The following is a 12,411-nucleotide window of genomic DNA, read 5'->3' on the forward strand; positions in this document are numbered from 1 at the left end:
GTTAAAAATGCTCGGCAACATAATATGGTGTTGTTTTGTATATTTAATTATTTATGTAATGTCCTCGGGACAGGGTATTCTATTTGTTATTCTTCTAGGACCCCCTCAAAATGAGATGCTATAAATCTCAAGGGGTTATTCCTAATAAAGTTTCAATCATAATTATTGTCAGGACTGATTGATTGGCTGATCAAGGCCATAGAGGCTCAAACTCTATTCAAAGTACATATAGCCTACCAACAGTTAGCTACCAACTCTGTATCTGTAACAAAAGGAAATGTCCTCACACACGCCAATTCCGGAGAGACACAGTGAAACCATTCCTATTTTTTGCAATTTCCGCCTTTCTCACTAGGGGACAAATTCAATCACAAGGGGAATCTGTATTCCATCAGCCCTGTTGTATCCTAAATTATTTGCACCGTTCCGGTAACGCCTCATCCCTCGGGAAGAGAATGAAGGCCGCCGGCTCGGAACGTGAAGTAGGCTAGAAGTGACATGATGACACAATTCTCATCACTCAAGGGGCTAGTACACACACAAATGTCATCTTACAGCTCACATCTCACCATTGACTTCTTTTATTCCCTTCTCTCCTTTGCTCCTAGGATATTGATTTGTGCTTGGATAATGCATGGTGCCTATCATCTATCATCTCCTACCAAGCACAGTGATTTGATTTCTGCCAGGTGCTTCCAGTTTGCTATAGTGCCGTGCGTTGGACAATTTATCAGCATGAAATATTGCCAGGGTGGATGACAGTGAAGAAGAAATCAAACTTGGACATGATTTAACTCAGACTCACAAAAGGGAAATGTCTATGCTGCCAAATTGATTGAATATAAATTCACGGTGTCGTATGATAATAGCCAGTATGATAAGTGATAAAAAATAAAGAATTGTCTGCTTGATAACAAATGGGAAGATATCACTTGAGTCATGCTGTACTCTATTTCATTTGAGGATGACTGGGGCTTTGTGTTTTACAACAAATTCATGGCTTTTCAAATCACTTAAGAGCAAGGTAGGCGTGCCGACAGCAAGGTAGGCGCGCTGACAGCAAGGCCTTACGGCTCGCGAGGCGCACTCAAGCAAGCTGCTACAGTAGGTCAATTAGTGCTCGCGCCAAGCAGCCGACAGCATTGCGTCAACGAGCGAGCCGTCGAGGGTTGGCTAACCGCGTCGGAAAGAATATGATATCACGTGACTCAAAAGGATCGCCCCCCCCCCAACCCCCCCTCCCATTTGAGACACTCACACGTCATGTCAGTTGAAGTCTTCGCACCCAGTTACTTAACCCATTCTGAACGGGCACCCATTTTGGTGTCAGCATCATGTTATGCTTTAGCTATTGAAAAATAGCAGATCTACAAGCTCGTATCGCGCCACCGAGTGGCGCGATACGAGCTTGTAGGTCTGCTATTTTTGAAAAAATCGAAGAACGACTGACATTTTTAGAATCTGATCTCAGGTCAGAATGGGTTAATCAGACCAGTGTGTGTCCAGTCGGAAACCTCGTATGAATCTGATCTCAGGTCAGAATGGGTTAAGAGTGTCAGTTGTCAGTTGGAGTGACACCCAGTCACCCACACACAGCCACAACACTAGTGGTACCACCCAGATTTAGTACAAACATGGGAATGCTCTCATACTACTGCTCTGCCACCAAAATGTGGAATGCCCTGACACCATCCATTATTAAAGGATGTGTAACGCTGGTATGTTTCCAAATTGGCCTGGAAAAAAAACATCTAAGACCTAGAGGGGAGGTAAATGTAATTTCCCCATCTCGTTTGTATATTGTTGATGACATGTATTATATTGTGTAAATGTGGTATGCTCTAATGTTGATGAATTGAATACAGTACATAGGACCACAATGGAAACAAGTCCCCAGGACCTTTTTGTGTTATCCTTTTAGCTTTAATGTCTGTACCACGTGCTGTTTACATTTCTGACTAATAAAGTATTCAATCCATCAATCCATCAATCCATCAATCCATCAATCCATCCCCAACCCTCCTGGGGAATATTGCATACCATCCATGAGGTAAATGCATGGTAAATGATGCATTTATAATAGCACCTTTATCCGAAGCACTTCCACAGTGCGCTTTAGATTCACCCATTAACACACACATTCACACCAAACCTTCCCGATTTCCCAAGCGGCCGCTCTACCTCCTGAGCCACGCTGTAAAACTGAAGAACAGCCATTATGCACGGACATCAGCGAGCTTGCTGAATGAGCAGATGAACAGATGGTGTACTATTGCTACTACTCACCAGTGGTGTAAACAAGGTAACTAAGTACATTCACTTAAGTACTGTACAATTTTGAGGTATTTGTACCTTACTTGAGTATTTCCAATTTCTAATACTTACTTCTACTCCACTACATCTCGGATCCACATTTTGTACTTCTACTCCACTATACATTTATTTGAAAACGTTATAATAGTTACTTTATTGATTTAGATTATTATTACAAAACATACATGAACCACTTCAGCCCTATGGACATTTCAGCCATTTGAAAATGGCCGATACAAATCTTTTGAAAATTGCAGATCTACGAGCTCACAATGTGTCCCAGTGTGAGCTTGTAGATCTGATATTTTCCAAAGCTTTGTATACATTTGAAAACATGAAATGGGACATGCTGTAGTTTAAGTACATTTTGATGCCAATAGAGCGTCGCAGTCCCTCCCACCTTTTAAGCGTCGTACGAAGCCAACTCTTGTCGTGACAAATCATGACAACACACACAATATTTTGGACCAAACACATAATTACAAAGAAGAAAAACAACAAAAAAAGTGTTGTAACCTGCCGTTTTTTTCTACCTTCTAATTCTTTGTTTGACTCGAAAGATTTTGTGTGTTGTCATGATTTGTCACGACAAGAGTTGGCTTCGTACGACGCTTAAAAGGTCTTTAAATAAATACGTTTTGAAATGCCTATGGGAAAAATGCATTGGGATTCATTTCCTGGGCCACTCGTTGTTCTGAAAGGGGGAGGGACTGCGACGCTCTATATCTATACCGTTGTACTTTTACTCGAGTAAATTTGGAATTCCAGATTTACATTATTGATACTTTTACTTAAGCACAAAATGTGAGTTATTTTCCACCAATGTGTACAACTCACTGGCTTCGTCCGAGTCGTAGTCGTTGAAGTCGTCCGTGTCGGATGGGGGAGGAGGCTGCTGTCGGGCGGCTGGGGCCCGCCTCGTCTCCTCCCGCGCTACAGGAGGCGCTGCTGCTGCTGCTGCTGCGACCGATGGATAAGCATCTGGTTCCACTGGACCTGCAACCCATTGATATTAAGTTCGTTGGAGCCAGGAAGTGCTCATCTCAATGGCATAGTTCCAATGTTCGGAACTATAGCACATAGAAGCACCCCGGCTTTGCGGCGAGATCAAAGCGTATTTGGCGACTACGGCTCTGGTTGGAGCGACGTACCTGTCTCCAACGGGAGGAGTCAAGCGCAAGTGCTGAGGGTACACTGTGCTTTGTCTTACAAGAATGTGAAATAGGATAGATAGAAAGAGGATAATTCAAGCTTTCCATAAAGCTGCAATGTTGGTGAGTTTGACGTTGTTTAATACAATCAGATTGGACGTATGGGCTGTCAAGGCCAGAATGTTGTTTTGTGCCACTCAGTATAGGCGTTCCCGCATGTCACATGCACATATATATATATATATATTTTTTTTTTTATATACATCACGATGAGTCCTGTGCTGTTGCTCACCTGGCTGGGTACCGGTGGCGGACGCAGCCGCCGGCGGCGGTGGTCTGGAGCTGTGGACGGGCACAGCCTTCTTCATCACCACAGGGCTGGCCTGGCCTGCACCGCCCCGCGCGTAGCCTCCCGGAGCAGCCCCGCCTGCTGTGGGTTTAGGGGCCACAGGTGGTTTAGGGGCCACAGGTGGTTTAGGGGCCACAGGGGGGTAGTCGGCGCCTGCACGTTGTGGTCCTAGACCGCATGCACGAATGCGAATTAGCATGGGTTCGCCCCACCACACACATGCGCTCTCACAAAAATCATGCGCGCGCGCACACACACACACACACACACACACACACACACACACACACCACTTCCCACCTCCACTGCAGTTAAATCTGTAATACCCCCCCCCCCCCCCCGTCTCTCTGGATACTTTTGAAGTTGCAGCCTTTCGGGTTGCACAGGCATTGACCTACATACAGTGCTATAGACTGCCTATATATGCCTATAAAGCCTATACGCATTTTCTGCACTTCCTGTCATGTGCAACATGCCACATTTCACAGGTAATTGCATACAAAAAAGCGTCCGTTTCTTTTCTTTTCTTTCCTTTTTTTCTCACACACCTCCCCGTGTCACAGCATGCACTTCTCAACATTCTAATTGAGCCTCTGCGCCTCATTCCTATCCCTCTGCAACAGGAGGCGGGGCTGACAAATTTGGGAAGCGGATCAAAGGAAAGATGGTTTAAAGTAATGAGAAGAAGGATGGGCTGGCGAAGGGGTTGGTTTGTGTGCGCGTGTGTGTGCGTGTGCGTGTGCGTGTGCGTGTGCGTGTGCGTGTGCGTGTGCGTGTGCTGCTGCTGGGTTGAGAGACTAAAGAGGTGGTGCTTAAGGAAAATGGCAAAGCTCTGGAGGTATAGACATAATCACAAAGGTGGAGTAAAAAGGTTAGAGATCTTTTAATGGCTGTTGAAATAACTTGCCTGTTACAGCCGGCTGCTGAGAGGCGGCGGCAACCTGAGACTGACCTGAAAAGAAGTTCAAAATGGTAGAAAGGATGGAGAGAAAGTTAAAGGCTTTTGAGCAAAGCAAAGGGCATGAAAAATATAGCCTCTATATGTCAGACTATATTACTCAAACAAATCTGGGCCCCTTCTTTATTCTCTCAGTCTTTCGGTGCACTATTAAGGGACAGGGGGAGAAAAATGAGTCTATAGCTACCCTGGGGCTGTGGTTGGGATTCAGACGCTGAGGGCCCCTGGGGGTCTGCAGCTCGCTGGGCGTTTGCCTCTGCGGGTTTGGAGATTGGCATAGGAGGAGGTAGGAAATGCTTAGGGAAGCCTTTGAAGAACCAGGCACCAGACCTCTTCCATACCTTGGGGAAGAAAACAAAATATTACTGTCATATAAGGCTTCCACGCAGACATGGATACACTTTAGTTAGATTTTTGCATTCAAACCAGATTAGATTAGATAAGAATAAACACTTACTTATAGGCCTATAGCACTTTTCTATAAACATGTTTTTTTACAAAGTGCTTCACAGTTGAAAACAAATCTCATAAGACTGCCGACATACAGCATTATGTTTTGTTCAACATTTTGTAGTCAAAATGGATTAATAAAACAATAACAATAACTTCATTAGTAAAGCACTCTTCTATGAATACATCACAAAGGCGACACTTGCCTCCCGCTGTTCCTTGCAGATCTTGCAGAGCCACACGGAGCGTGGCCGGCTGTTCGTTTGGATTCCACACTTTGTGCACATGTTCTGTGGGAGGTGAGAACATCAAGGTTATCAAGTTTATATACTGTATACGTATCGTATGGCTCGTAACTACTTTCAACCTTTTCAGAATATCTCTTGTACAACAAAGTATGAAGAAAGAAACCTACAGGGGACAGGTGTGTCGGATAAGTAGGAAAGAACTAGAATGCTGCTTCCTTACAGAATGTATTTAAAGGGATTGTGACATTAAAAAAAAGGTTTTGGAATTTTTCTTATTTTTTTTTAGGTTTTCTAATCTCAATTGCACCCAAAAAACATGAACTTTTAACATTCAGTAGATTTTCTGTGATCTGGGGTTTTCTGGCTCAAACAGGTGCTCTGATTTGCCGGCAGTTTGTGATGTAAGATCCTGCAAATCCCATATATGTCAATGGGATTTGCCAGCAGATGTCACTGTTTTCACTGTTTTGCCTGTTTTCATTGTAGCTCAAAAGGCTTCCAAACCCCAAAGAAAACTTCAGACCACAGAAAATCCACTGAATGTTCAAAGTTCAGGTTTTTTGGGTGTAATTGAGGTCATAAAACCTAAAATAAAAAATAAAAATAAATGAAAATGAATGTCATAAAACCTTTAAGCAGCAACGTTTCAGTCGGTCAGACTTTCATTTTGGGTATTAATGTGCGGGATTCCAGTTTTTCGTATAAAATAAGGGAATGGGAACATTTTGCCTTTTTTCAACATCATCTTCATATGGGTCCTGACTAATGCTCACTAATAGTCACTATATGGTACAGTTCCATTGCTGTGTACACTCTCTGTGTCTCCGGGGTGGACTGTGGAGGTAAAATCCTTTGCCATCATCTGTGGTCATTTCAATATGATTTCAAACCTTTTAATTTGTTTTTGTTTTATTGATGCAAGAACAATGGCTTCTAATTCAGCATGCAAAATTAGCATGGATGGAATGATGATGTCATTGGTAGGCAGGTTTCTGAGCTGTCCACCACTGAGACACAGTATGCTATACTGTAAATGGAAATTATGCTATAATGTCGAGCCCTGAGGCCCATAGGGCAGGAGCCTATATCCTGTTTCCTTAGCACTGCGTTACACCCTCTGGACATAACGCTAGCATGTCGCAGGGGCTTAAGACACACGCATACTCCACTTTTAAACACTGCAGGCGATAACCTGCTCAATGCAGTGATATAAGCGACTCACTGTTGATCCCAACACATCTCTCTGTATGGGTGGGCCTTTTCTCACCCTTAATAGGGCATTCTTTTTGCTAGCTTCTGAAGGAGGCGGTCGCACTTCTTTGATGTTGCAAGAAAGATGTACGTATTTGGCGCTGCACTGTGGCGACATGGACATAAGGGCTACGCTTGCATGCGGGCCCTTTGTCTAAGACACATTTCTTCCTCGGGAGAGAAATAATAAAGAACCTTGAACCTTGATAGTAGTGGCGTATACAAACATTTCAAAAATCAACTAATTTAAGCCTAGAATCAAGCCATACAACGTCCTGGTGAATCATGACCGTAAAACCTTTGATTCTGTAAAAAGAAAAAGAAAAAAAAAGGGAGAAATTGTATAATTGATGATGATGATGAACCAGGATCCTCGATGGCTTAACATAATTGATATATAAACACTTTAGGAAACCTTTATGGAGAAAAATGCATGGCCTGTTTTTGAGTGGAACCACAAAATGACTGACTCCACTGCTATGTCCTGGCCTATGCTGAGTGCCAAGCACTCATACCCATTTCTTTGGGTATGAATGAATGACCCGGCCGGGGATCGACCCTGTATATTCTCAGGGCGGACAGACACTCTGACCACAAGGCCACTGAGCTGCATGGCTTAAATAATGAGCATCTGTGAAGACCAATTATATGGACATAAGGTTGAAAATGGGTGGTGCTCCTTGGTTAGAACCATTTAAGGCCCAATAAAACAATACAGTTATATGATGACGGATTGTGTTTCGTAGATAGGTTTATTGGACCCTACAGCTGCTGCATGCCCGCAACACAGAAGGTTTTGTTCTGTTGCTCATTAGTCATTATAGCCAGTGGTGGAAAGTAACTAAGTACATTTACTTACTGTCTGTACTAGAGTACAATTTTGAGGTATTGAGTATTTCCAATTTACAATAGACTACTTTTACATCTACTCCACTACATCTCAGAGGTGAATATTGTACTTTTACTATACATTTATTTGAAAACTTTACTACAGTAGTAACTTATAGGTTCTTCACTTCAGCCCTACATTTCGACCATTTGAAAATAGCCGATCTACGTCGCGATGCGACTCATTGTGAGCTTGTAGATCTGCTATTTTAAAAAGATGTATACATATTCAAAAACTTTAAATGGGAAATTCTGCACATACTGGAATTTATACGTAATAGAGTAGGTCTTAACCCATTCTGACCGGGCACCCATTTTGGTGTTAGCATCATGTTATGCTTTAGCTATTGAAAAATAGCAGATCTACAAGCTCATATCGCGCCACCGAGTGGCGCGATACGAGCTTGTAGGTCTGCTATTTTTGAAAAATCGAAGACACTTTTAGAATCTGATCTCAGGTCAGAATGGGTTAATAATGAAACTGTCAGGATGTAATAGACATTTTTTTAATCTGATCTCAGGTCAGAATGGGTGAAATTGCAGTATTGCTACTTTTACTCTTAGTAAAACATGTGAGTACTTTTTTCTCACCCACTCAGTGGTAATTAACCCGGCATGCAGTTCTCCTACTGTACTGTACCTTCTTGCAGTCCTCACACACCACCGAGCTGACCCCGGGCGAGCCCAGCTGCTCCCCGCACAGCAGACAGCGGGACACGCCGTCTCCACACACCGTCTTCTTCATGTCGTCCAGGCGGTTCACCAGGCGCCTGCAACGGGATGGCGTGAGTGAGTGCGGAACGAAACAAAATGCATTCCTTTTGATCACCTCTCTTCTCTATATAGCTGGCCGTGTGTGTCTCTATGTATGTACAGTATGTCCCTATGCTATGTAGTATGTATATTTCCGTTTAGAGTACTTCAGTGTAAAAACAGCTGCAATACCGCGGGCTGACATAAAGTGTCACTGTTGAGAATCCTAACACGCTCGCATGTACGCACGCACGCACACACACGCACACGCGCACACACACGCACAGACCACTGCAGCACACACACACAGCCTACACCGCTCAGTTTGCACAGGTGTGATTTATTTTGTATTTCAAGGACTTAAGGTTTTACAAATGGATTTTACAAATTTGTACAATAATGATTAATGATTTTACAATAATTTAGAGGTGGACCCCCTGCAAAGCCCCTCACTCACAGGACCCCCGGGGGTCCCAGGACCTCCTCGTTAATAACCACTGCACTACACAGTACATAGAGTGTCATTGTTGTAGAGATTGTCAATCTGAGTTTTAACAAGAAATCTGCCTTTGAGACACACTGTGATTTCCCCCCCCTTCCTCATATCCCACTGGCATTTAATTCAATTCAAATTCAACATACCATAACACCTCCTCCACTCCTGGAGAAAAAAGCCTGTCACTTCATACACTCCCTCCCACGCGTGTCCACACATCTTTGAACAGCACAAACTCTTCACACATTATTATCATCTTGGGTTATTGCTTCGCCACCGCGCCGCAAGACGAGCCGTCGATCAGCGTGTGCATGTTTCTGGACCCAGCATTGGCTGGATTATTACCTTGGTGAAATCTGACCTGAGATCAGATTCATACGAGGTTTCCGCCGGACACACACTGGTCTGATGAACCCATTCTGACCTGAGATCAGATTCTAAAAATGTCAGTCGCTCTTCGATTTTTCAAAAATAGCAGACCTACAAGCTCGTATCGCGCCACTCGGTGGCGCGATATGAGCTTGTAGATCTGCTATTTTTCAATAGATAAAGCATAACATGATGCTGACACCAAAATGGGTGCCCGGTCAGAATGGGATAAGCTCTCTTTCCCTCTCCAGGTTCTTGGCGACTCGATCTGTCTCCCCTCCCCCACCACCTATCTCGTTCCAAAGGACCCTTAAAGAGTCCATTTTGGTTACATTTGTACACTCTCGGAGTTAAATTAACCCTGAGGGTTTTACTGTGCACACACAGCTTTCTCCATTGCACCCCTCCCCCCCATTTCACTCCGTCCCTCTGAGACCCCTTTTCCACCGGTTGGTTCCCAGTGGGAACCGGTTCAGTTCTTTTTGGTTTTTAGTCCATGAGCCAGAGGTCCAACATTTGTGGACTTACTATACACTATATTAAATTGTTTATAGGATCAATACAAGTAAATAAATACATGATAACCCTTCCACAGTAGTAGCTTTTTCATATTTTCGATTATTTTGCATATTTTCCTACATAATGCCTCATTTGCATATTAAAAAATGTAAAATGTGTAATACAATAAATCATTGTCTTCGTGTAAGTACTTAATTGGGGAAGTTTCATGGTGATAACAATCTAATATAGGGTATGGTTTTGCCCACTCAATTCATAATTAACGTTTCAATTTTGGAGCTCTGGCTCATGGACTAAAAACCAAAAAGAACTGAACCGGTTCCCATTGGGAACCAACCGGTGGAAAAGGGGCCTGAGAGGCCAGGCATGGTCATATCACTGTGTAGATATTAGTCTAGAACTTGGGTGTGAAAGATGCATTTCCAAGGGGCAGATACAAACATAGATGGTAAATGGTGCATTTATAGCACCTTTATCAAAGGCGCTTTACATAGATTGTGCATTATACATTCACCCATTCACACACACACATTCATTCACGGACTTGAACTCATGCTTCCCTCATGCCTGAGTGTCCAAGTTGATCCTTTACACCTGACAGGGGGGGAGTTTCCCTGGTTGGACGTAGCGCGTGGAAGGAACACGTTATTCCAACCAGTTCCTTTCCCCTCCATCAGGCGCCCCGGCTGGCCAGGGGGAGGCAGTTTAGAGACCAGGATTACTGCATGTTTTTGTGAGGGTATCTACCCTAGGGGACACGGGGAGAACATGCAAACTCCACACAGAAAGGCCCTTCCGCCAACCACGCCTTCGGGTATGGGCACTGATGACGCGGAGGAGGAAACACGCCGCCAGCACCCACAGTGCCCCGAGCAGGAATCGAACCCAGGACGGTCGGAACCTTCTAGCTGTGAGGCGACAGCACTACCAACTGTGCCACCGTGCCCCTGCAGTGTCTTGCTCAAGGACACTTCGACACTAACTCTGGGGGAGCCCGGGTTCGAACTGGCAACCTTGCGGTTACCATCCAGCCACTCTACCCCTGAGCCACCGCCGCCCCCATATTCAAACGTCACAGCCAAAAAACAAACAAAAAAAAAGCTACTTTGAATAGATAATAGTAATATTGGTCACCCACACAACTCACAACTCTGGGGTGAGCGAAATGTACTTCAAACCGAGGAGTGTCATGACCAATCTGCCTATCTGGCTATTTTTCCACTTTGCAGATTTGTCTGGTTTCCAGGCTACAGTCCATGGTCCTCCTGGTAAGGGAAATCTCACCCAATCCTCTCCTGCTCCATGGCCTCCATCTTCTCAGCGCGGGCGATCACATTGTTTATAATCTCCTTCTCTTCATCCGTCAGGTCTGGAGCAGGTCCTGATCCAGGGCCCGGGCCCGCCTGCATGGTCCAGTTGTCCCTGAAAGCCACAGACGTGGTTATTTAATCTGCAATGACTTGTTGGGGCGACAGCTATTGTTTGTTTTCCATAGCTATTATATTTTGTATAATCGACTAAATTAATCATTTATTATTTAACAAAATGTGGTTCACTGGCTTCCTTTAAAACAGGCCACTTGTCAGGCAATTTATCACTTCTCCCTTAAATAATATTTAAGGGAGAAGTGATATATTACCTCCCCTTTTGGCCTCGACAAGGTTGTGAACTTGTGACCCACCACCCTCTTTCCCCCAATCCCCCCTTTTCTCTACTCACAATCACATCATGATTTATGATTTATGATGATATTGATTTTTGACTTAAACATTGTATAAATGGTGTCACACAAGAATAATTAGATCTGATCTATACAAGCTCACAACTGTATTTCTAAAATAAATGAATATTAAAAAAAAATACATAAAAAAAAAATAATCGATTACATTGATTTTGATTAACTGTTACACCCTACACGAGTGTCTCCTTGCTTAACAGGGAGCTGAATATACTCAAATAATGTGCACTAAACACCCACAATTAATACATTCAATACATTCAGTGTTGAGACGACGACGACGGGTTAAATGTGTCGGATGAAAACCCCGGAGGCAGGAACATGGTAGAGTAACTGTACATACATGCTGTACAGCGATCTTTATGTGTGTAGTGAGTGAGTAATGGACACATGCACATTGTGCAAGCACGCTGCAGTAACCCCCTGCTTTGTAGGGCTATAGCTTGTACACAAATCATTCATGAATAAATATGCATTCACACCGCCTGCATCCCCACATTACACCATTATGCTCCAGTGTTGTCAGAGTTGATATACTGCACACAGCACACACTGGGATATGGAGAGATAAGAGTTTGGGAGTAAAGAGCTTTTCAACTCACTGCTCCTTATCGCTGGTGATCACGCGTCGAAAGGAGGCGGGAGAAGAGGGGGGGGGGGGGGGGAGAGAATACACTAGATTAGTGCCAGAGAAAAGGGATGCGGAGGGAGGCGGGGGGTGGCTGGTTAATAAAACCACACAGCAGCTTTTCATAGTGATTATAGCACAGCGCTTGCCGTGCCCGAGCATACTGCTCTCTCTCTGCCACCCGCGCTTACTTGGCATGCACCACGGTCCTCTGCCTGTCGTTGGACACCCAGCGATCCGAGCTGCCGCCCATCACCGCGTCCGTCATGGCCGCTGCACTGCACTGTCACCCAGGCTGTA

The 12,411-nt window shown here is 44.1% G+C and overlaps 1 protein-coding gene across 1 annotated transcript in view; it reads right to left on the reverse strand.

Moving 5' to 3' along the window:
* LOC310871889 (rabphilin-3A-like) overlaps positions 1–12,411 on the reverse strand; it is a 40,249-nt gene that overhangs the window by 9,479 nt on the left and 18,359 nt on the right. The window contains exons 2-8 of the mRNA XM_083783526.1: positions 12,303–12,406; positions 11,030–11,167; positions 8,249–8,378; positions 5,428–5,511; positions 4,959–5,112; positions 3,757–3,981; positions 3,151–3,309 (exon numbers count right to left, since the gene is read on the reverse strand). Of these exons, the coding sequence (XP_083639652.1) occupies positions 3,151–3,309; positions 3,757–3,981; positions 4,959–5,112; positions 5,428–5,511; positions 8,249–8,378; positions 11,030–11,167; positions 12,303–12,379 (967 nt within the window). The 5' untranslated portion in view covers positions 12,380–12,406. The remainder of the gene's footprint in view (positions 1–3,150; positions 3,310–3,756; positions 3,982–4,958; positions 5,113–5,427; positions 5,512–8,248; positions 8,379–11,029; positions 11,168–12,302; positions 12,407–12,411) is intronic.

Source organism: Protomyctophum parallelum (genome assembly GCF_964188405.1).
Source record: "Protomyctophum parallelum genome assembly, chromosome: 15".
Lineage (NCBI taxonomy): Eukaryota > Metazoa > Chordata > Actinopteri > Myctophiformes > Myctophidae > Protomyctophum > Protomyctophum parallelum.